Source organism: Corythoichthys intestinalis, chromosome 6 (genome assembly GCF_030265065.1).
Source record: "Corythoichthys intestinalis isolate RoL2023-P3 chromosome 6, ASM3026506v1, whole genome shotgun sequence".
Classification (NCBI taxonomy): domain Eukaryota; kingdom Metazoa; phylum Chordata; class Actinopteri; order Syngnathiformes; family Syngnathidae; genus Corythoichthys; species Corythoichthys intestinalis.
The window spans coordinates 36184713-36209308 of record NC_080400.1 but is presented as its reverse complement, the minus strand read 5'-3'; the positions used below and the strand labels follow the sequence as shown (position 1 = coordinate 36209308).

At 39.5% G+C, this 24596-nt stretch overlaps 1 protein-coding gene across 5 annotated transcripts in view; it reads left to right on the top strand.

Annotated features, from left to right (window-relative positions):
* Positions 1-24596, top strand: part of atm (ATM serine/threonine kinase) — a 41960-nt gene that overhangs the window by 11517 nt on the left and 5847 nt on the right. The window contains exons 20-60 of one of the 5 annotated variants that reach the window (XM_057838592.1): positions 133-288; positions 370-445; positions 565-707; positions 808-919; positions 997-1167; positions 2918-3093; positions 3159-3402; positions 3519-3634; positions 4131-4257; positions 4344-4567; positions 4663-4837; positions 5531-5689; positions 6925-7057; positions 7140-7235; positions 7308-7476; positions 7557-7698; positions 8105-8281; positions 8393-8570; positions 8637-8733; positions 8886-9044; positions 9173-9281; positions 9474-9562; positions 9850-9952; positions 12095-12243; positions 12321-12425; positions 12486-12605; positions 12694-12928; positions 13411-13581; positions 13722-13841; positions 13945-14162; positions 16791-16998; positions 17103-17228; positions 17314-17454; positions 19769-19907; positions 20069-20151; positions 20472-20612; positions 21087-21203; positions 21358-21507; positions 23311-23476; positions 23704-23790; positions 23907-24021. In XM_057838592.1, coding sequence (XP_057694575.1) covers positions 133-288; positions 370-445; positions 565-707; positions 808-919; positions 997-1167; positions 2918-3093; positions 3159-3402; positions 3519-3634; positions 4131-4257; positions 4344-4567; positions 4663-4837; positions 5531-5689; positions 6925-7057; positions 7140-7235; positions 7308-7476; positions 7557-7698; positions 8105-8281; positions 8393-8570; positions 8637-8733; positions 8886-9044; positions 9173-9281; positions 9474-9562; positions 9850-9952; positions 12095-12243; positions 12321-12425; positions 12486-12605; positions 12694-12928; positions 13411-13581; positions 13722-13841; positions 13945-14162; positions 16791-16998; positions 17103-17228; positions 17314-17454; positions 19769-19907; positions 20069-20151; positions 20472-20612; positions 21087-21203; positions 21358-21507; positions 23311-23476; positions 23704-23790; positions 23907-24021 — 5922 coding nt within the window. Of the gene's footprint in view, positions 1-132; positions 289-369; positions 446-564; positions 708-807; positions 920-996; positions 1168-2917; positions 3094-3158; positions 3403-3518; positions 3635-4130; positions 4258-4343; positions 4568-4662; positions 4838-5530; positions 5690-6924; positions 7058-7139; positions 7236-7307; positions 7477-7556; positions 7699-8104; positions 8282-8392; positions 8571-8636; positions 8743-8885; positions 9045-9169; positions 9282-9473; positions 9563-9849; positions 9953-12094; positions 12244-12320; positions 12426-12485; positions 12606-12693; positions 12929-13410; positions 13582-13721; positions 13842-13944; positions 14163-16790; positions 16999-17102; positions 17229-17313; positions 17455-19768; positions 19908-20068; positions 20152-20471; positions 20613-21086; positions 21204-21357; positions 21508-23310; positions 23477-23703; positions 23791-23906; positions 24022-24596 lie in introns of all 5 variants that reach the window. The other 4 variants (XM_057838591.1, XM_057838590.1, XM_057838593.1 and 1 more) reach the window with 4 other exon arrangements.

Here is a 24596-nt window from a genome sequence, read left to right as displayed (position 1 = left end):
TAAAACTAGAGTCACAGTTGAAATTACAGTTCTTTCAGCACCACCTTCTGGTGGTTAGAAGACATGAATGGGACTGAAGGAATACCACCGTTCATCATGGAGTTTACTTAATGCACTTTGCTTTCTTTACAGGGACCTTTGTTCTCTGTACCGTCAGGATCAGGAGGTCTGTGTTGAACTTCTTATGACTTTATTGCCCTCCATCAGGAGCTTGGGAAGAACTGATTACATGCAACTGGAGATGAAACATGTGCAGGGCTCCCTGCTAAAAGTTGTATCAGGGTTCTGGTCTGTAGCACTGTGAATTTGATTGATATCTCATGTGTCATGTTTGAAATAGAAAAGGTTTATACTAGTATTCTGTTTTAGTTACCTGAGCCAAACAGGGAAATGCACAGCTGCTGTCCGAGATGCTTTGGTGCAATGTCTTGTTGCATTACTAGAAGTAAGCCTTTAGTTGATGAAAGAAAATTCATGCATTCTGTCTGTTTAATAGAAAATATTTCAACCACTAATATTCTTTAATGTTTTAAGATTCAAATTATCACTTGTGCTCCATGTAAGGCTGACCCATGTTGCAAATGGGCCATCTTGAGTATCAGGGCGCCTGAAAAAGAGGAAGACCGTCCAGTGTCCATCGTTCTTCCATCTCTTCTTGCAGATTCCCATCACCAGGTCCGCATGCATGTGGCCATGTCACTGGAAAGGTATGCCAGAGCTTTTCACTGTCCTCAATAAATTGTAAAGTATAATTATATTGCAATCGAGATATGGATTCTTCTTTATTTGTGTTGTGTTATTTTCCAGATTGTTTCTGGACTTGACACCAGAACATCGAAACGGAAGAAAGATGTTGTTGCACCAACAAGCAGCGTTTGAAAACATTTACTTAAAAGCTCAGGAGGGCATGAGACATGTGGTATGATACTTGATTGTTCCGATCAGCCCTTTGTTTTTTATGTTTGTTTTATAACGTTGTGGTGACATCAACTACAGAAAAGCAAATCAACTGATCACGAGCAGGATGAGATGTTCAACCGGAAGGCCACCTTACTCAAGAGTTTGTCAGTTATCCTGTGTTGCAGTCCAGTCTGTGAGAAGCAGGTCCTATTTGCACTCTTCCAGTCGTATAAGGAAAATAATATAGAGGAGCACCTTATTAAGAAGGTAAAATATCATGAATGTTCTGTTTGTAATTTAATCTTCAACTCTTGCACTATACTAATTAACAGACAAACATCCAATAACCAAATGAGGGATGAAGGAATTTTAAGGACATTAAATAATTGTAGTTGCTAGTTCGGGTTGTTATTCTCGTAGATTTTTTTTTTTTTTTTTTTTTTTGAGGAAAGAAGATTTTTTTAAGAATAGTTGCAGCACGATGACTGAGGGGTTAGCATGTTCGCTTCACAGTTTTGAGAACAAGGATTCAATCCCAGTTTTACAGTGTAGAGTTAGCATACTGTCCCCGTGCCTATGGGGTTTCTCTGGATACTGTTTTCCTCCCTCATCTCAAGAACATCCATTGTGGGCTTATTGTACCTTCCAAATGGTCCGTAGGGTATGGGTATGTGCGTAAATGGTTGTTTCTCAATGTGCCCTGCGATTGGCTGGCAACTTATTCATTGTGTACTCTAGGGGTGTGACAACATATCGAAATGGTGATGTACCGTGATACTTCCGTGATTGTCGATATGCCCCTGCCAAGAATCGAGATATCGTTTTAAAAAGGTGTCGATGTCTAAAAAAAAAAAAAATAAAAATGAACCAACAAGTTGCTACCAAAATCTTCCACCATTATAATGTCTCAGTTAACTCGAAGGCTGCATTGACGGTGCTCGACGCCCAATCCATTTAGACTGGGAACGTTCGTTCATTCGAAACTAGAGCATTCACTGTCATTCGGTCAGATTTTCAGGGCATTTACAGGCCACTTGCTGTTCATTTTAGAGCACTTACAGGTGATTTTCTGTTGAGTTTGAGTCACTGCCTGTTCATTTGGCTTATTCCCAGGTCACTTCTTGTTCTGTAACTCAAAATAAACAGGAAGAGACCCATAAAATACCCCAAAATCAACAGGAAGTAACTGAAAATCAACAGGTAAATGACCTTAAATGGCCCAAAATTACCTCATTGCCTGGCATTGGCTGTCACTACCGGCCATAGACGTTCAATCCGTTTGAAGTGGGCGGGCCAACCTCCCAGTTCAAATGGATTGGACGTCTACTAGTGATAACTCATTCCAATTTACAGCAAAACCTTGTTTTTTCTGTTTATTAGTTGTTTGTAGAATATCCTAGAATGATTTCCTGACCAATGTATCGATAATCGTTTTATCGCCATATCGTTAGATCATCGTTATCGTGAGCTTTGTATTGCAAATCGTATCGTATCGTGAAGTACTAAGAGGTTCCCACTCCTAGTGTACACTCCTTGAGATGTAACAGTTTATGAAACTGTATTGCACCATTTCACTTTTTCATGTTTGATTCGGTTCACTTGCGTCCCTTTTTGGTTTATGCATTTTTTTTCCCTCATAAAATTATGAGCCTGAAATGAGCGCTTCATGCAGAACCAAAGTCCTGTATGAGGGAACGCCTTTAGTGTCAGACACTAAAACGGACAAATCTTTAAGACCTATATGAACTGTTATTATTACACTATTACATTACCATATGAGGCCAAAAATATACTAAAATCATCAAATTTCGACTGGAAAAATATACAGAAGTCAAGCGTCAGCCGTGCCCTCTAATGTCGAGCAATCATGTTTCCGGTTTTATCTGGCCTGTCCATGCTAAATAAATATTGGACGCTGTTAAGTAAGATTAATTTTATATGTTGGGTTCTCTTCTCTACTTTTCAAAGCATACCCATGGATTGACAATGACACATTACCAAATGCTTTTTTCCATAGATGTTGGAAAGTGTATCCAGAGCACTTGGCTACAAAAACATGAAGATATTTGTCAGCTCTCACCTGAACTACTTGGTTGCTGAGTGGCTCTCCCAAAAACAGTCTGATGACAGCTACAAGCTTGAGTCTTTTCCTTTCGCCCTACTTGACCATGGAACTCTCAAAGATTTCTATAGGTTAGAAAATAGAACTGCATTATAGTATTAACAAGACTGTTAAACATTCTTTTGGCTGCTTGCAGTGTCTCCTACCAGGTGCTTATCCCACATCTTGTTTTCTTGGATGAATTTGAGCAAGTGAAGTCCATTGGGCGGGATCTTGAACGGGACTGGAAAGAGCTAGTGGCTGACTGTTTTCCCAAGATCATGGTTAACATCCTGCCATACTTTGCGCTGTCTGGCCAGGAGACACAAGTGGCACAACAAAGGGAGAAGGCCCACCGTGTGTATGACCTTCTCAAAGATGAAAACTGTTTGGGAAAACAGGTGAATTATTAATAATTTGCCTAAAATAAAATGTTGGATTTGACTTTTTAATATCAGCAGGTTTTAATCACATTGTGATATACTATACATAATAGTTCTTGTGATATTTGCAATAGAAAATTGATGGCCTGATCCACAGTAACCTACCCGAGATTGTTGTCGAACTGCTAATGACTCTCTATGAAGGGGGTGCAAATACAGAGGAAAGAGGAGACTTAAAACGCTTTGTAGGGTAAGTATGTTCATGGTTGATATTGATTTTTTTTTAAACCCATTTAATTTCAAATTGGTTTGCATTTTTCTGTGATCACTGTTTTCTTTTTTTATTTGATGAGGAGACTCACCTAATGTATACACACACGTGCGTGCCCCCGCCAACTCCCCCCCCTCCCACACACACACAACAATCCTAAAAGTTTTCACCTACCTCAGTAAAGGATGAAGCAGGGATTGTAGATTTTTTTTTCTTACAAATTTTCTTCAGAGTGTTAGATTTTATGATAGTTTAACTTTGTTTCTATTTGCCTTAAAGTTTTAAAAAGTTGACTTGGGTCCTTATGAGAAATGGAGCACCTATATTTAGACCTGTATTTTGTACGACAATTGAATATTTAGCAATTATGTCTCTGATTTTAACAATTTGAATAAACTTGTTGCCACCCGTAACATTATTGTGTCCAGCTTCATAAAAGGCTTATTAACAAATACCATTGTAAACCTCTTCCAAGGGAATTGGACCCTGTCCCGAATCCGCCATACTTCACCTCTCATGTCATCAAAGCTACACTGGACTATCTGAGCAAATGCCACAGTGCAAACCACAAGTCACTGGTGGCCATTTTGTCAAAAACTCCAGTAAGACTTGTCCCTCTGATTTAAACACTACTTAGCCTGCTTATTGTACTTTGCTAAACTGTCTTTTTTTCCCTCATCTTCCTCAGATATCGATACAGAAAATTTTGCTGGCAGTGTGCGAGAAGACAGCTGTGACGACAAATCGTTATGAACGCCATCGCATCCTCTTGATGTATCACCTCTTTGTCAACTTGCTGCTCAAGGAGGTGAAAGATGGTCTTGGAGGTGCCTGGGCCTTTGTCCTCAGGGACATAATCTACACAATCATCCACCATATCAACAGCTCGCTGGTGCACGCAGACACACGCAGGTTATTTCATATTATTACACACGCTACACATACAATACCCCAAATTTATTGAAGGAAATGTTTAAACAAATGTGTTATATTTTGCCCATTCATAGACCAGCTCAGTGGGATGAGGTCTCCAACCGAAGCTTGTCTCTGTGCTGTGACCTCCTGACCACTGTTTGTAAGGCTGCGCTGCAGTTCTGTGGTGATGCTCTAGACTCCCATCTACAGGTCATTGTTGGGACTCTCACAGCACAGGTGACCAGACAGTCGGTCATCTCACAGCAGGTAACACTTTCATATTAAAATAACTTTCTCGTATAGAATGAGATCAATGCTTAGAAAATGTTTTATATTGTACCTTCTCACACTTTAAGGTAAATGCAATACTTCAATTGTTAAATATAAATAATGATGTACATTTTTGACAGGTACTGATACTGCAAATTATTTCAATAATCAGTAGTTTAATAGTCATTGCAAACTACATAAACAAAACTTAAAACATGAGTGTAAAAGAAGGAACTATATCTAAATCATCAAATTAAAAACTGTTTCTATTTTATTAGTTTCTGTACATGTGGCAAAATGGGATCACCCTCAAATTGAAAGACTAGTCCATTTTTTTCCATTTAAAAGACAGTATGTAATTAAGAGAATTAAAAAAAAAAAAATAATTTGGACAATACGTGGAATGCAAATATGGACATGGAGGGGGTCACAATTGTGAATTATGGAACACCTCTATCAAAGATTTTTTTTTAAAAAATGGCTTTTAGATAATATTACTATATCTTGCAGATGGTCACTGAAGCAAAACTCGGTTATGTTAAACAACTTTCATGGTGTAGTATACTAGTATATTGAAAAATGTGAGGAAGAAATGTTTTACAGTGATTCATAGATTTATACTTAATGTTTGTTTTTTCTTCTTTTTGAAACATTATCTTCGTTATATGTGTTTCCTCACTGGTCTTCTAGGCGCTCAATCTGCTGCAGTTTCTAATGATAGAAAATCAACACAAACTGAAGGAAGCCATTTGCAAGTTGGAGCCGTTTCCTGACCTCCCTGAATTCCAACAGTTGCGCTCAATCCAGAACAATCTCAAGTACAATTCTGGGACTGTCACACTGAGACAGGTAATGTTTTTATCGATTTCTCAATGTTTTTACAGCAGTAGAATTATAGTCCGATAATGCCTTTTTATTCAATAACAGATATCCCGATATTGTCCAACTCCAAAAATCCGATACTGATACCAAACCGATACCAATTTACTGTATGTGGTCGTGGACTTAACATATTCATTAGTTTTCAATCATATATTGTTCATTTAATGTTGGCACCATGAATGCAAATGTTATGCTCACATAACAAATCCCAAGCATCTTTGTTTGGAGACATCTAATGGTCAATAGGAATAACTGCTGTCATAAGCTGTGACCAGCCCTTGTACAAAGGCAGAAAGCTTCTACATTTACTTTGAAGGCAACATGCATATTGTCCCAAAACTGACAATGAAAAACTGATGTCGATATTATCCGATATGATTTTAAAATGCTTTTGTCGGCCGATAATATCGGCTACCCGATAATATCGGACGATTTTAGTGACTATGGTTGGAGCAATACATTGATCTGAGTCAGTATATTGATTGGTTGAGCAACGATTCATTCAAATCAATCAACATCATCTTTTAGAGTTGCTGTTTTGTGAAAATGTGTGATTTTCATTTAAATGTCTGCAATATTTTAACAAAAAAAAATATCAAGAACATTCTAAATTCATTCACAAGGGTCGCAGGTGTGCTGGAGACTATCCCAGCCAGCAATGGGCAGTAGGCAGGGTATACCCTGAACTGGTTGCCAGCCAGTCGTAGGGCACATAGAGACAAACAACCATTCACGCACACACTCACACCTACGGATAATTTGGAGTGCTCTATCAGTCTATCATGCATGCTTTTGGGATGTGGGAGGAAACCAGAGTACCGGGGGGAAACCCACGCATGCCCGGGAAGAACATGAAAACACAGGGAGGCCAGAGCCGGGATTGAACCAATCTCAGAAGTGTGAGGAGGACGTACTAAACACTCCAAAATTGCTTTGTATTTTTTATTTTTCTTGGTGAAATGTAACTCATTTGGTATATATCGTATTGAATGGACTCAAGGCCTTTGAATTGAATTGTGGTAGACTGTAATATTGTGTTGTTCTCTAAAGAATCTGTATCTTATCATCATGAAATGAGGGATTTGCATTCCTCAGAGTAAAATGATTACCGTATTTTGTATTTATCTGCTGGAATGACTGGACATACTTTGAGTAATACAGTCTCTGTAATATTGTGTTCTTGTGCTACACTCCATGTATAGGAAATATCACACTTCCTGTCTGTGACAACCTTTGACTCATTACCACTGACTAGACAAGAGGGACTCAGGCAACTTTCCCAAAAACTACATGACGGCAAAACGGAGATAAAAGAGATGATCAAAGAGTGCCATGGTAGGCAACCAGGTGCATTCACTGTTAATTTGGACAAAGTTTGGTAAACACTTCTCAAATATATTGTTTCTGCTCACCTTAGCTGAGCCCACCAACAGCACTTTGTTCAAGCTGGTTCTGAACCTGCTGCAGCTCTGTAAGATAGCAACCAACCACCCTTCTGGAGCTGACATTCTAGGTACAGTATACTGATTTATGTGATTGGCAAAGCAGCAAGCTTTTCATATTCGATCTGTTATGCATCTACCAGAGGCTGCAGGAAGTTGTCTTGGAGAATTGGGGCCAGTAAATCTCGCCACCATCGCCTTGCTCCACGGCAGAGACCCCCTTTATGAAAAGGCAGTGACTTACCAGTCCACTGACTCACAATGTGTTTACATCATTCTTAACTGCATGAATGATGCCCTAACTCATCAATGGTAAGCGGCATCCTTAATCTTTGCGAATGTCTTTACGCGAGATGTCTTATAACTCCTGGTGCTGTTTAATTTGGTGCCAGTATTGAGGTGAGGCAGGCAGCAACTCAGTCTGTGAAGGACATCCTTGCCACTCAGTCTGGAATCAACTTTTGGGAGAAGCACAAACAAAGTCGAGACCCGATGTTGACATACTTGAATCCATTTAGGAAAGCCAGCAAGAAGGTGGGTTTCTGTCAACTGAAAACACACGCTTCTAATTACAGGGTTTTACCATGGCGACATAACTATCAAGGGTTATTGAAATCAGGGCAGTTCTATTTCCTGTTGCTCTTAGATTTCATACATCACGCGTGGAAGGGTGGATTCATACTATTCCCATAAAGTTGTAGCTTTTTTTCTATTTGATTTTATTGTGTCACTGAAACATTTATACGGTCCTGGAAAAAAAATAAGTGTTTGCCTTTATGGGGAAAAAAGAAGTTTTCAATAATTCCCTTTCGATATTCCCTTGGTTAGCTGACTTTGCTTGTTGTGGTGTCCTATGTTATAGGATTGAATCCTGATTTAAAAGGGTTCCACCATCTCTGTTTTCAAACATAAGCATTTTCTGACTGTTTCCAATTATCAGGGAGTTGCTGTAGGTACTGATAAGTGTTCGGAGGCCATTGAGAAGCTTGAGAATCAAGACTTTTGGATCCCACAGATTGGCAGCCACACAGTTTGGCTAAAAGCTTTGTGCACTGCCCTGCTTGACAGTGGAGGAGTCAAATCTGAGGCTCTTCTACTGTCCCGACCTCTTTGTCTGGTAAACAGCCTGTGAAACAAAGTTCCAAACTTCTTCTGACATATCTGATGACCACCAAAAACTGTACTATGCCATTGGATTATGTTCATGTCCTTCCTATATGTCATAAAGGTCAATTTGGACTGTTGCCAAAGGCTGTTGCCACTCATCATTCATTCCATCCTCCTGGATGACAATGAGGGCACATGGAGAGAGTTGCTATCTTCCCACATTAGGGACTTCTTCAGTTTTTGTTCCAGAAGTGCTCATGCGTCAAGCCGATCCACCACACCACTTCTCCCTGACTCCGGTATTGTGACTTTACTGTAGATGTCAACAATAATTTTATATGAGAAGCATAAATTATTCCTTTCAGAGACTGACACTGCTAGCCAAGGCTTGTACGACAAGGCATCTCTGCGTACCATGCTGGCAGTTATTGACTACCTGAGACACCAGCAAAGAAATCTTAGGTCTGATAGGTTTGTATTAAAATAGCAAACTAGTGCTCTCAAACTTGCGACACGTATACAGTTCTTTACAAGGAATTGAAAAATAATATTTCCATAATGTCTGCTTTTTTTAATACCACATCTGTCTGAAAATGCTCATTCTATCACTTTAGCAAGTCTTGTGGCACAGTGTGTGATTCCAACTTCTGGCTGGAGCTCAACTACCTGGAAGTGGCCAAATCTGCTCAGTCATGCTCTGCTCACTTCACCGCGCTGCTCTACACGGAGATATATGTGGATAAGATTCAGTCTAATTTGGAAGACATTCGCAGGTGTGTATATCATTAGGAAACTGTGTGTACGGTAACTACTGTACATTTCACTTCATTAATTTTCAGAGAAAGTTGCTACTTATTTTATAGGTTGCTGTTTTGTTAATGCATCTCAATTGAATCAGCAGAACCAAAGGCAGGGCAACCCGTAAAATCAACTTCGATGAGAACAGCCAGAACCTCTCCTTCGCCAGACTAAATGAGAAAAGTATGGAGGACTCCAATATCAGCTTACAGGTCAGTCATATATGTCAAAAATACAGCTTTGAATTAACATTATTCAGATTTTTTTTTTCTTTACCACATTGTCTTCACTTGTTGAATTTATTTACTGTGGTAGGACCAAATACATAACACTGGCTGGAGAACAAAGGTCATTGTATAGGTATCATGAAACGTAGAACACTTACTGTATTTGCATAATTGTAGGAACTGCTGATTGATGTCTACCGAAGCATTGGAGAACCTGACAGCCTTTACGGCTGTGGAGGAGAATCAAAGACCAGTCCACTTACAAGGTAGTCCGAAGTCTTATAATCAGTCATTTTTAACTCTTTCCGTGCCATTGATGATAACAGATGTCCAATCAGGGGCTTGCAACATGCAGCTCCAGATCCACAATTGGCTATGTACGTTCTTCATCTGTAAATTACTTTGTCACTTGATAGATGTCCACTTCAGGGATTCGATGCCTATTGTCAAAAGCAACCACTGATTTGATGCCCCCCCCCCCCCCCCCCCCAAAGCCACATTCACTGCTCAGTTATCATCTCACAGAACTCTGTCAAACCAATTATGCATGCAGGATTCGAACATACGAACATGAAGCTATGTGGGGGAAGGCTCTGACTTCATATGACCTTCACTCATCCCTGCCGGACGTCATTCGACAAGTGGGAATTGTGGAGGCAAGTTAGACATCCTGGTTATTTCAGTTTTGCACACCTGGTCTCAAACTTTAAGTGAGGTGATCTACATAATTTATGGGGCATGCCATAATAACCATTTGCAATGTTTTCTTAAAAGACTTCAAACCAGAGTTCAAGGACATTATGCCTAACAACCCTGCTTACAACAGCCAATTTAGCCTTTAACTCGTTATGTTGTTGGCGGGCTGTACTTGCCCATCCCTTGGATACTGTCGAGCCATTGTTCCATCCTTGAATGACAAAATTGTAGACTTCTGGGAAAGTTCCAAGCTTCTTTTTTATTAACAGAGTTTCAGAAAGACACAGTGCATTAAATGATATCCATAGAATGCATATTCTTGGATGAGGTAAATGCAAAAGACACACTTTGGTATAAACTAACAGACGGGGGGCTGGAAGTCACTCACAGCAGTGGGTGCTGAGCCGTTTCGGTCCCAAGTTGTCATGCTTGCGCGTTTTTTCCATATAAGGCGTGCCCAATGGCAGCACACGCATGCTGGATAGTTTATGTCAGGGGTGTCCAAACTTTTTGCAATGGGGGCCAGATTTTGTGTGGTAAAAATGTGGGGGGCCGACCTCGGCTGACGTCCTTTACGTAGAACAATATATTTAAGCAAATTTTAGCAAGCCATTATGTATGTCACATTTGCTTTATTTTTTTAAATGAATAATTTCAACACTCTCACTATTTCGACTCTCGAACTCTTGCGAAATACTGACTCTGTGAAATTAAACTAGCTTCAAGTTGCTTTAATTTCTTGCTGCGTATCTTCCCTGTAATGTTGTCGCACATTTCAGCGTGTTTAGTTTGATAATATCGCCTCACATTGAACTCTTTAAAAACAACGACTGTCTCTTTGCAAATGAGCACACAGAGTTTTTGCGTATTTTAGTGAAGAAATAGTCCAATTTCCACCTATCCTTGAAACGTCGGCCGTCGCAGTCAACTTTCTTTTTTTGTTGATTATCGCCATTTTAGAAAAATTGGAAGTAAAGGGTCACACGGGGTAATGTAGCTTAGAGTGCTGCTGCCTTTTAGTGGGTAAATGAGGAGCAGTATTTAGTGTGTAAGCTACTTCATATTCTGGTAGCAGTACTGCTGACCAATTAAGTCTGTGTGCGGGTCAGACGTTATTGATTTTATGACAGAGGCTGGGGGCCAGATGAAATTTGACCACGGGCCGCATATGGCCCCCGGGCCGGACTTTGGACATGTCTGGTTTATGTACTACTACTAGCCTACTACAAAGACAGTGTTTGATTGCACTTACAGTGTGTGTTGGAGTTTTTGTATTGGAAATAAAAGCGCCCCTGTAATATAATGCAAATCCCTGCAAAACTTAAATGGCCAATAAGCCTTGATTTAAAACCCCCTTTTCACAACACTACAATAAATTGCACACAAATATCCAACAGTGCTCTGAACGGCTGCAGCTCAACAGCAACAACTAACAATAATATGGCTACAATGCAATGCAATGCTATGTCTTACCTATTTAAAGACGCTGAAGGACAATCATCTTCATTTTTGACTTGAATTTAGAAAATGTGCACTGCTTTTGTAAAGAAAAAATCGCTTATTCGTTTTTGTGCCATGTTAACACCTCCTCTGTCGAGTTTACTTTTCTGTTCCAATGGCGCCTTATTCAACATGACTTGGTAACAAGCAAGGTGTCAGGTGGTGTTATATACAAAAAAACTTTTTCAACATATATATTTAATCTTCAAAATTAAATCTATAGTGTTTCAATGTTTTATTTTTTGTTTCACAACAAAAAAAGAATCGACCAAAACGTTTTTTTGCTCCCCAACACCAGGGGGTGCTGCAGCTCCCTCAGCACCCCACATAACAGATATGGGTTATAAATTTTCACTTGCACAAATGCTGCTCATAACTAGAGGGAAATCCAAATGTAATGCAATACAGGTGTATACTGTATATAAAATGCAAAATGATCTTCCTAGAAAAGGAGAAACTTTTAAAGTTACACTACAGTATTAAGCTAAACCAATTACATATTGTCCTTTATTTTCATTTACTGTGGTTGTAATTACCAGATGTCCTACTATTTTTCTCCTGCAATGTATTTCTCTCACATACAGTATGTGTTGCCCATACAGGGCTTGCAGAACTTTGGTCTGGGTAGCATCCTCACCACCTACATGAGGGGTTTGGAGAGTGAAGGGGTGGAGTGTGGAGCTGAGCTGAGGGAGCTCCGTTTCCAGGCTGCCTGGAGGAACACCCAGTGGGGATGTGATCTGTCTGAGAGGTTTGGAGAAGAGGGGGGCCTCAATTGTACGTTATCAATAATATGCACGTTAACTCTGTATTCATAATGAATGTCAGGAGTGACAAGCACAAGCCAGGATTCCATGAATCCGTGTTCTGTGCGGTGCAAGCATTGAAGGACAAGGAGTTTTCTGTGTTTGATGAAGCTCTCAAACAGGCCAGGTAAGTTGCCTTTTTCAACACCTAAAATATATAATACCATGATGCAATGTTTTTGCTCAGGGGTCGAGAAGTAGAAGAGCTGTGTAAGGGTAGTCTGGAAGCAGTGTCGTCATTGTATCCAGCCCTGAGGAACCTTCAAAGCATGAGAGAGCTGGAGAGCATCAAACTGCTGTTTTCTGGGTAATAACAGAACGTAGTGTAAGAGCTAATTATCTAAAACATACTGTCAGTCATAATCTCTTTTTTTCTTATCCCTGTTCTATATCAGTCGCTTCTCACAAATGGCTTTGAGGAATATATGTAACCAGTGGCAGCAGCATTCCCAGCTGCTCGCAGACAGTGAGTTTGCTTTGGTGGAGCCCGTCTTGGCCATTCGCTCTTTGTCCCACAACACCCTGATGTCCAGAGCGGTGGACCCCGACAGCACTCAGTATCTCAGATCTGTGCTCACTGACCACTTATTGGAGCTGTGCCGACTGGCTCGTAAAGCAGGAAACACACAGGTATTGTCCACAGGAATCTTGAGCCTGTTTTAGGTCACTAAGTAGTGCAATTCTCCATGTTTAACCCTTGGAACAATAAACCCCACTATGGTTCATTAATCCTTAGGCACAAAGACATAAATTGTATGTTTGTATATTGTGACAGTCTACAGTAGGACCACAGTTGAGTATCACATTTCTGTTTTCTGTTGCTGTCTACCAATTGACTTTCAGGATATTTGTCTACACATTCATCACTTTAAATGGCAAAAGTGGTGTATGCAGGCCTACATATTTTCTTATGTACCCTTCAAAGCAATTTTCTCTAAACTTTTGCAGCAATCTTACTACTCAAAACCTATGACCATACGTTAGTATTCACTCTGAATATTTGTGATGCCATTTGTACAATATGTAGCATGAGCCGTCACCTACTTTCACAATGCACAATGTCACAGTTTTAGCAGTCCAATTATTGTCAACATGGTAACCCCTGAGTCCAGGTGGCAGAGCGAGCAGTGTTTCAAATGAAGCTTCAGGGAGTTGAAGGATCCTGGCCATCATCCCCCATATCACCTTGGCAATTAGAGGAAGCCCAGGTGTTCTGGGCTAAGGGAGAACAGGGCCTGGCTCTGGACCTGTTGAGACAGATTATATGCAAGCTTGAGGATAAGGTAAGACAACTGAAAACAGCTTTTTACAAACTGAAATGTTGATTGCTGTAATGAAAGAAACATTACTCATTTCAACTTCCTTTTTGAACACATGGCAGCACTTTGTTTTCCATTTTAATCATTTTGTGCCTGTTCAACAGGTGGACTTAAATCCTGCTCTGGTACCGGTTTATGCCGAGTGCCTCAGGCTTTGTGGTAACTGGTTGGCTGAAACGTGCCAAGAAAGTCCTGGTGTCATTTTTGAAAAGTATTTGGAGAGGGTGAGAGCTTGCCTATATTTTTACCTAATTAGCCCAAAAAAACCCACACACAAATATACATATACAAGGACACAGTGAATGTCTAATGTAATTTTGTTTTTAGGCTGTTGAGGTCGTTAAGGGCGAGTCAGGAGTGCAGGACACGCGGCTTCAGAACGTGCGAATTGAGGCCTTCCTGTCGCTGGCTCGTTTTTCAGACGCCCAGTATCAAAGCATTGATAAATACATGACTTCCTCTGAGTTTGAAAATAAGCAGGCCCTGCTTGAAAAGGCCAAAGAAGAAGTTGACTTAATGAAGGAGCATAACGTGACAAAAAACAGGTTGGCATAGTTACCATTATTTTTATTATGTGAATGCAATCAGTAAAAACGTTGACTTTTTCTGACAGAATGGAAAATGTACAGCACCTATTAATTTAAAAAGATAAGTAAAAGCTAACATAATCTTCACAATTGAAATAGCTGGACTCTCAACAGACTAAATAATGCCAAATGTCAAACAGACAAAATGCCACATGAATACAACGTACTATATATCTCAAAATATAATGTTTAAAAAGTCAAATGCAGGTTTCATTCAGGTGAACTGTTATGTTGTGCAAAAATAATTGTATAGTGGCTCTGCTGGTCACTATGCAAAGTCAAATTGGCCCATGACCTTTCTAATAATACAGGTAGTCTCCGGGTTACGAACGAGTTCCCTTCCTACGCTGGGGACGTAACCCGAATTTCCACGTAAATCTGTATTATCCCTTTAAGTACCTCTAAATCTCAAAATAATCATCCAAAAACATGTATAATACATAATTGTACTGTCCTCGCCAAGACGTTGTAGCTAAGTCCTAGCTAGACAGTGAGCTAAGCTCTGAAATGATGTCAGACGTCTGTGTGGTTGCCTGACTTTATTCAGCTGCTCATGACATCAACACTTGCAGAATGAAAAAAAAAAAAAAAAAAGTTTCATCTTCAATAACAGCAATTCAAATTTGCGTTTATGACTAGCTGCTGATACAACAATACAGTCCACACAAACGATTAGCATATATCAGTTAGCGTTCGCTCATCATCGCCCCAAGTATACGACCACAATTGAAAACGCACAATAAGCAGCATAAAAGCTGTTCTATCCAGGCGTTGCCTTTGTGGATGCTTCACAAGCAACAAATGTGCGCGCAGGATTGTAGATGTAAACTATCCACTTTCTTTCTCACTCGTCTCTCACCCACTTCTTCGTGGGCGTAAATGCGCTTTTCCTCGTGTGTGCATTCTTCTTTGTGTGTACATGCGCTCTTACTCGGGTTCGGAAGTACCACCTGCTCTGCAGTTCATGCGCCAAAATAAAAGCATGCATAAAAAACAAAAGTCAACATCATACTCTACATATATATATATTTTTTTAACCGACTGGAGTCAAAATGGTGGACGAGACTCTGGCGTCGTAAAGACAAAATCAGTAAGTCGGGTACGTCGTAGCCCGGAGACTACCTGTAATAATAATAATGTGAAACCGGTCAAACAGACCTCAAAACAGAAAATTGCACAAGTGAAATTTAATTGCAGCAAAAGTGAAATTATTAATATTGTAAATCTACACTGCAAGTTCCCATGTAAATTAGGCATGTGCCGGTATCAGATTCTGACGGTATGTTAACCTTAAGCCAAAATATCACATTTTTACTGTATCACGGTATTGCAATTACAGCTCTAAAATGTGTTACTTTTAGTAGAAAAAAAATTCCATTGAACAAGATTTTTATTTTTCAAAACATTAGCAAATTGGAACATAAGTATCATGTTAATGTTAAGTTAAAATTAATTTAAAAAAATAAGTGAAATATTCTAAATAAAATTAAAATAAATGCAGTCCTTCAGGTCAGTGGTCTCCAACCCGGTCCTCAAAGGCCCGTTGTGGGTGCAGGATTTCATTCCAACCAGACAAATGACAACACGTTTTCACCAGTCTGGTGTTTTACAAGTGCATTCAGTTGATTGCAGTCAGGTGCTGCTTGTTTTACCAGAAAACTCATTGATTCAGCTATCTGTACTGGATCGGCAGGAACAAAAACCACGACCCACAGCGAGCCTTTGAGGACCGGGTTGGAGACCACTGCTTTAGGTGACTCTAAACCCACAGCCACAGCTCAACATTATTACCATCAGAACAATGTCATGTTTACATTATACACACACTCTCTTTCTCAACACATACAGTTGCCAGAGAGAAAAAAAACACGTTTTACCACGGCTAGACACACTAAACATGCTGGCGTTAACTCTCGTAGATGGTGAGAAACGTTCATGTCAGTGTTACTAATCTTTAATTTTGTGTAAATGCAAATTCATTTTCGAGGTATTGCCTCCTTGGCAGCCAGCCTCCGCAAACATGTTTTACATGTCGGTTGGGCCTCCTCCTCTAAGCCGTGGCCGTCTGTAACTTTTCTGTTGCAGAAGTATTCCCATACCAGTAATTACGTTTTATTCGATGGGGGGAAAAACTTCAGGAGTTTCACCTCCTCCAGCCATCGTGTAGCACGGCTGACTCACTGACACTAAGCAACAATCGGTGGGGGAGGGTTGAGCCTTGCAGCTGCAAACGAGGGATTTCTCCTTGCATTTTGGGGACATAAAAAATAGCTGATACCTTAGGGACGGTATGACGGAAAATTTTTGCGGTTTTGAAACCGTGACGTTTTCATACCACATTGTACTTTGAAACCAGTAATCGGCACATGTCTAATATTAAATACACACGCTAGGGAAGATGCTATTGTGCTCCACTCACATGCCAGGCAAAACTCATTAATTTACAAATCTTAGCTCTCAGTCCAGGTGTATCACTTCAATTTACTTGAACAATTAACTATGTTACCCATCCATTTCAGCAGGGCCTAGGTGCCAGCCAAATTGTGAAATTGATTGGAATCTCACTTGTATTATATCTGCATCCAGGTATACAGTGAAGGTTGAAAGAGAGCTGGAGCTGGATGAGAGAGCACTTTCCAACCTGCAGGCAGACAGACAGCGCTTCCTGTGTAAGGCAGTCGAGAACTACATACAGTGTCTAGAACAAGGAGAGGAACATGACACCTGGGTTTTCCGTTTGGCTTCCCTTTGGCTGGAAAATGCTGACATTAAGGCAGTCAACGAAATGATGAAGGTTTGTCAGTCACACCTGAAATTCTTGTTTCTATTAGTAGTTTTTTTGGCTCATATGCCCTGGTGGTTAATTTAGAATGTTTTTAATTCTCTTATATGTTGCAGAAAGGAGTCAAGAGGATTCCCTCCTACAAGTTTCTGCCTCTCATGTATCAGCTTGCTGCCCGTATGGGAACCAAGATGGCATCTGGAATAGGAGAGGATGTGGGCTTTCATGATGTCCTTAATGAAGTGAGACATTACTCTGCAGTCGATGAACCCTATGATTCAATATGCATTTCCTTGGTTACAACTTCTTTTTTTCCCCTCCCCACAGTTGATACTCCGCTCTTGTCTTGAGCACCCGCACCACACACTATTTATCATTTTTGCTCTGGTCAATGCCAACAAGGACGAAAAGTTTTGCACCAATAGGATGATGAAGAGTGCTCCACGGCAGTCATCACCATTTGACTTGGTATGATCCCAATGAAGGAAAGGAAACCTAATGTGTGCTGAATACTTGAAAGGGAACCTCGGACTTAAGACTTTTAGGCTCTAATATGTCACAATTGTTCTGTTTTACTAATAAAATATGTTATTAGAAACACATAAAAGATTGCCATAGATTTAAAAAGCTATAATATTTAGTAGAGCTGAAACGAATACTCGAGTAACTATAGTTTAAAAACTGATCCAAGTAATTTTATTCACCTCGAGGAATCGTTTAATCTTGCCAGCTCTAAGCATCACATTTTGCCCGGACTACTTTTAATGCGGGACAACACGCTGACGTCACGTGCGTAGAGGAAGACGCAATTAAAAAAAAAAAAAAAAACGTACTGCAGCTGACGTTGCTAAAAACTACGCCCGCATGATGCTAGTGTGGTAGCAGATAGTGTCCGATGCGTCTCATAGATATCGCAAGCATTTAGGACAATGCGAAATGACAGACTCGGCTGCATCTGGGCAGCGTTAGTAAACTGCCGCCATCTTTAAGCAGTAGACTTCTCAGCGCTAATAAATATAACTTTACTGCCACTCGCTCACGTAACGTTAACCCTTCGGAGGGCTAGGTTTCTATTGATTATGACCACTGCCAATGCATGGCTAACGTGTCTTACATACAGGCTTTATTTAATCTGTAAAAACACAGCGCTGTAGAGTGATGAGGGTGTAAAATTAAAATATAACAAAGCTAACTGTCAGTTTTAGCTCAGTAGTCATTGCTGAATAAAACACCAAGTAGCACTGGTCCCTAATGTGCTCCAATACAGCAGGTATCATACATTAATTTGAACACTGCATAAACTCAAAATCCTATCAGTACTTACAGTTTAGACTAACTTAAAACTTAACTAGAGTTTAAAAATAGCTTGACACAAATGGAAATTCAATTGAAACACATGAGAAAAACATGTAGCTTCCAAGTGATGTGTGTTATCAATCGTAATTACATTTTTAGGTAAGAAATGTTTTTTTTTTTTTTTTTTTTAATAAGGTCTAGAAGTTTTTTGAGTGAAAGCAGTGAATTTTTTTTTCTAGTCACATCTGAGATGCAATTGTTGGCTGTTTTCAACAATGTACATCGAAAATAAAGACATTGATTGACTGAAAATGGTTCAATATTGGATTAAATGTCTTTTTTCTCATTTATATGTATAATTGCTCTTTACCTAAAAAAAAAAAAAAAAAAAAATGTTTTCTCTGATTACTCGATTGATCGATAGAATTTTCAGTCGATTACTCGATTACTAAAATCTTCGATAGCTGAAGCCCTAATATTTAGTACATGTTTTGACTTACGGAGGGCGCCATGTTTTATGGACGCTCAATGTGATGACGCAGATTGTCACTGTCACTCGACGAATACTACCGGGTTACCGCAATTCCTTCTATGCGGCGAGACGTCGAACACATGAGCTCATCGGTTAGAAGCAGCAAGAACTTACTATTTGTGTTTTTATTGAGTCTTTTCTTACCTTTTCATTGCCTCAAAATACTTTTGCATGTGTTTCCCTCTCATACATTTAAGCATCATTTTCTTGAGGTAGTTTTAAAGCAGATTGTTGATCTGTTGACCACATTAGTCACGAAGTTTATTTAAACCACCCTTATTTGATATTACTACGCTTTAAGTATTTTCTTAAGGAATCTTTAGTATGCTCTGTCAGCATGCATCTAAACAAAACAAGCTGAAAGCGCACTGTAGTACTTTGGGTGTCAAATTCGCCTATTGTATACGTTTCGCCGGTGTAGCACATTTTGGCAGAACACTTTTTTTTTTTTCCGACTCTTGTCACGTCTCATCCCGTCTTTCCTGTTCATTTTGCTTTTTCTGCTTGTTTTGTGAAATATCAACAGTGCTCTCATGCTCATTAATGTTCCTCTCGGGTTCAAATGGAAAGACTTGAACAGATGACATGTTTATTGTTGCTAGAGTCATACTCTGGAAGTCCGGCAGCGTAACCATGTGACGTCACTGCCCTGCGACGTTAACAACAATGGCGACCTACTAGTTAAACTAATTTTACAAATTGTATAAAAACGAAAACATCAAGAGAGGTTTCAATATCATTATTTTAACTCATAATAACTATCTTTTAAGAACTACAAGTTTTTCTATCAGTGGAACCCTTGAACACCTCAAAGTAAGCAATTAATTGCACATTCAGAACATGCTCCTACCAAATAATTGGATAGAACAGTATATTGTTGTGAAATGCAGAACTACCATAAACAAGTTTTTCTTTCATCTGAAAACTGTGCATAAAATATTATTTGCCTTGCAGGAGCGTGCAGATGTTGCCCAGAAGATCATTGGTGCGGTCAGGAAAAAAAGAGGCGAGATGATCCGCAGTATTGAGCGCCTATGTGACGCTTATATCACACTGGCTTATCTGGATACAACCAGGCACAAAGCAGAGAAGAGTGAGTACAACAGTTAGCCGTGCAGTATATGTCGGGATTCTACGCGGTGAATTCGGATAGATGCAGATCACATTTCATTGTCTTTCATATACATTGAGGTTACATTTGAAATGTATGGTAGTGGTGCATTAATTAATTGTTTTCTGTACCATTAATTGTAGGGTCCATTCCCATTCCTGCAGATCAGCCCATACATCAAATCAAGGACCTAGATGAAGTTGCTATTCCTACTGTTGAAATAAAGGTTCTGCAACTGATATTGATCTTTTACTGATGGCTGATTTTTTGGATTTAAATTAGTTTCTTGTTAGGAAATAATGTTAAAAGTTTTTTTTTAAAAAAAATCCTTTCATAAAAAGCATACTTGAAGTTTCTTTATATTTTGCCTCAACTAGCTTTGCTTGAACTAAAGCTTTTTCATTGAAATGTACAAGTTCCAAGGGTCAATTACACATTTTAACTGATAATCATTGTTGTGACTATTTAAATCGCATAAATTTTACACATGTCAGATTTGTTACCCCCTGTTCATTTAATGTAACAATGCGTTTTGTGCTTTAATAGGTTGACCCTTCAGGTCGTTATGATGACGTGGTTACAGTCCGTTCCTTTGTGCCTCAATATCACCTGGCTGGAGGAGTCAATCTGCCCAAGATCATAGACTGCGTCGGCTCTGACGGCAAGAGCAGGAGGCAGCTGGTCAAGGTGGGTGGATGTTTATTTTCCAGGTGTGGTCCCGTGCTTTGTTTCGACTCATTTAAATCCAGCTTTGATGTTCAGGTTATGTTGGGTCCCCGTCACAAATATGTACTAGTTTTTTTTCCTTCTCCGAAATGTTTATTCTTGGTTTAGTTAGACGCACTCGTCTGTTTGATTGGTGACATCTCTCCTTATGGCTTTGGTTAATAATTAATGGTATTTCTGTGTGCAGACAAACACTAAGTTTGTAGATCACAAATAGGCTTTTGCACCTTTGTAATCAATAGCAGGGGTGTGTGATTTAAAATGTGTGTGAAAAACATGAAAGCTAATCATTTACTTGAAACAGTCATAATGAAATAGTGAATTTCCAAAGTTGTGCAATTTGTGTGATTTTTTTTTTTTTTTTTCACGATAAAAAAATAAAAAAAATACAAGCATGGAAGCAGATGATCATCACATCATCATCTATTTGGACAGGGAAAAGATGACTTGCGGCAAGATGCAGTGATGCAACAGGTGTTTGGCATGTGTTCCATGTTACTGCAGCGCAATGCAGATACACGCAAAAGGAAGCTCAACATCAGGCGATACAAGGTTGTGCATGTGTTTCATTTTTAAAACCTTATTATTCACAGATAACGTCTAGAAGCCATCATAAGAACAAAAATCCATTGTATTTTTAGGACATCCCCCTGCATTTCCTCTAGTCATAGTTCGATGAGAATGATGGTTTTCTGTTTGTTTCAAGGTAGTGCCATTCTCCCAGTGCAGCGGGGTCTTAGAATGGTGCTCCGGTACAGTTCCCCTTGGAGAATTCCTGACAGATCCTGTCAAAGGGGCCCACCAACGATTCCGACCTCAGGATGTGTCCACCTTGACCTGCCGCAAGAAAATGATGGTACGCCAGTTAATGTATAGCAGCAGTTTCAAATAAGGGCAATCTTATGTAATTGAAATGTTTTAAAAACTATATATGGGCCAGTGTACAGAATTCGTGGAAATTGCTGTCCCACAATTGAAAAAAATCTAACAATACAATTAAAAATTAAAACCTTCAATGTTTACCGAGATTGTGGTATGATCTAGTTAAACACAATGCTTGTAACTAGGTAGTAATTAAGCTAAATTCATACAAAATCAAAATTTATTATTCAGTCCTAGTTTCTACTGTATGTCATATTCGCTAAACCCTACATTTCAATCCATGAAATAATAACGGGTGTATTTTAAAATTGTTTGGTTTATATTAAACAGAATGGAAAATATTTAAATTTTAAGTTTTTTTTTTTTTCAAATTACATGTCACAATCGTAACACGAGCCATTATACGACATGGGAATCACAGTTGGAGTTTGACTCTTGTGGCAGGGAGGCAAACCATGTTGATGACCCCGAAACGCAGTGTCAGAAATAAAATTAACTTACACGATATATGCTTAGCCCATGCTCGTGAATACAGGAATCCCAGTTGTGGGTGTGCATGTGTTAGCTTGAGCATTTTTCTGTGGAGAAGTAGACGCCGATTTTTGCGTTCCGCAGAGTTATCCAATTTAATGCCAAGTTTTGCCAGTCACTCACACCCCTGAATATGGTACCCCGGTTGTGGCTCTGTTATACAATTTGTGTCTTTAGTGGACAAACTGAAACTCCGCTCACCATTTTGACGGTACTCTCCGGCATTTCATGGTCCACATTTTTAATCCTTGGTTCTCGCTCAGTAGTTGTTGTCGATTTTGAAAGCTTAGGTTAAACGACGTAGAAACTATAAACTACGTATATCGTTCTTGTATCAAGACTGTCATAAAATTAAGAAAATTATAGGTTAATTAAAAACGTATATTTAATTAATTGTCAATGTATTATTTCTTTAATTATTATTATTATTAATTTATTGAAAATAAAACATTGGCTAAATTAAGTAGCCTTAAATGGTGTATATGTTCGGGGCATGTTGGGTGTCGGTTGTTTCGGGTGTTGAATAGGGTTGGCAAACCTCTCCCTGAAATGTGTTTTCGGAATTTGGGATGTCTGAGAATGTGCCAAAATCATCACATGATAAAACAAAACCGTGAATGTTTTACAAGTGCTTCAATGAGGCAATGCCCAAGCAATCAGCATGTTGCGGTCCGTCCTGTTCATTAAAACTGCTAATTTGATCTTTCATGTCATGTCAATATTTTCTGCAAGTGGTGGAACATAAACATATCACAATTATTTTATCACAATCTTTTTTAATCACACAGTACTCTTAAAACATAGTAACGATACAAATTAATAGTTGGATTTGTAAAGCATACTGTATTTAATTGTTAAGAATCTCAGAAAATGTTGCTGGTGCCATTAATACAGGTAACGAGTGGAGCCACGTTAGACCTCGTTAGAGGAAGTTAGACCTCTTTGACAGCCAAAAATCTTGCTTGTTTGTGGGTGACCAAATACTTATTTTACACTCTAATTTGGAAAAAAAATTCTTTAAAAATCAAACATTGTGATTTTCTGCGTTTTTTTTTCCACATTCTGTCTCTCATGGTTGAGGTTTACCCACGTTGACAATTACAGGCCTCTCTAATATTTTCAAGTGGGAGAACTTGCACAATTAGTGGTCGACTAAATACTTATTTGCCCCACTGTATATTCGATGCATCAGACAAAATTTAAATTTGTTGTTTATGAACTTGTTTCACAACTGTTTTGGCTGTAGGAGGCTCAGGCACTTGAGTTTGACGAGAAGCTGCATGCTTTCCTTGAGGTGTGCAAAATCTTCAAGCCCGTTTTCAGATACTTCTGCATGGAACGCTTTCTGGACCCAGCTGTATGGATGGAGAAACGGCTGGCCTACACCCGTAGTGTGGCCACGTCTTCTATTGGTACTAAGAACCAAAGTGATTTTTTTTTTCGTTGACGCAGACATCAATCACGTCGAAAATAATCATGCACACCTGTTTGGATGTGTTAACATTTGACAAGAGTTTATTGTAATTAACACACTCTCTTGTTACCTCATAATGATCTAAATATTCATCGTATTATCAATACTAATGCTTTTATGGTTTGAAATTATGGGTTAACGATTAGACCTTTTTGTGACCAACAGTGGGATATATTGTTGGCCTTGGTGACCGACACATTCAGAACATCTTGATTGATGAGCAGACTGCGGAACTGGTACACATTGACTTAGGTAGGGAACATCATCAGTTATTGCTCTATACTTAAATTCTACAATCCAACATTGTGGGTGAATTGCATTCTAACCAAGAAATGACCTTTTGGCCCTGTTCTTTTGGTTTTATGCAGGTGTGGCTTTTGAGCAGGGTAAAGTTCTGCCCACCCCTGAGACTGTCCCCTTCAGACTCTCCAGGGATATTGTGGATGGTATGGGCATCACTGGAGTGGAGGGAGTTTTCAGGAGGTTAGTAGGAGGCAGGAGGTGGGGAAAATATGGATGTGGAGTACCTTATAATGTGACTGGTGTTTGTTTTTATTTTTTAAATTCAATAGAGTGGAAAAATGAAAGTTACGGGATTCAGTGAACTGTAGTTACATCTGTATGACTGCCACTGGGCGGTGCTGAGAGCACTGAATGAGCTCTTCGCACATGCTCAGTCCGAGTATGCGTACCAAAAAAACGTCACCAGTGACCTTGAGTTGACCCCCGGAATAGGTATTAGGCTCGAGCGTATGACGTGGCACTCGCGAGGTTTCCGCCCCTATTGCCTTGTTGGGAAGCGGGAAGTTCGGTGTCAGAACTCAGCGAAACATAAACAGTGAGGCATTTCGACTCAGTTTGCTCACATATCTGTCCTTCGCCATGGTAACAAGTTTGTCTCTGTATCGAACTGGCAAGTTTTCCTTACTTTTTTTCCGTCTTTGGCACTCATTGTTGAATTGTATTTGCCGTTAAGTTTAAATGTCCCATGATGCAGACGTGCTTCCAATATGGCTGCGTTGTCGCAAATCTCGCATGATCCCATGTTGCTGTGACGT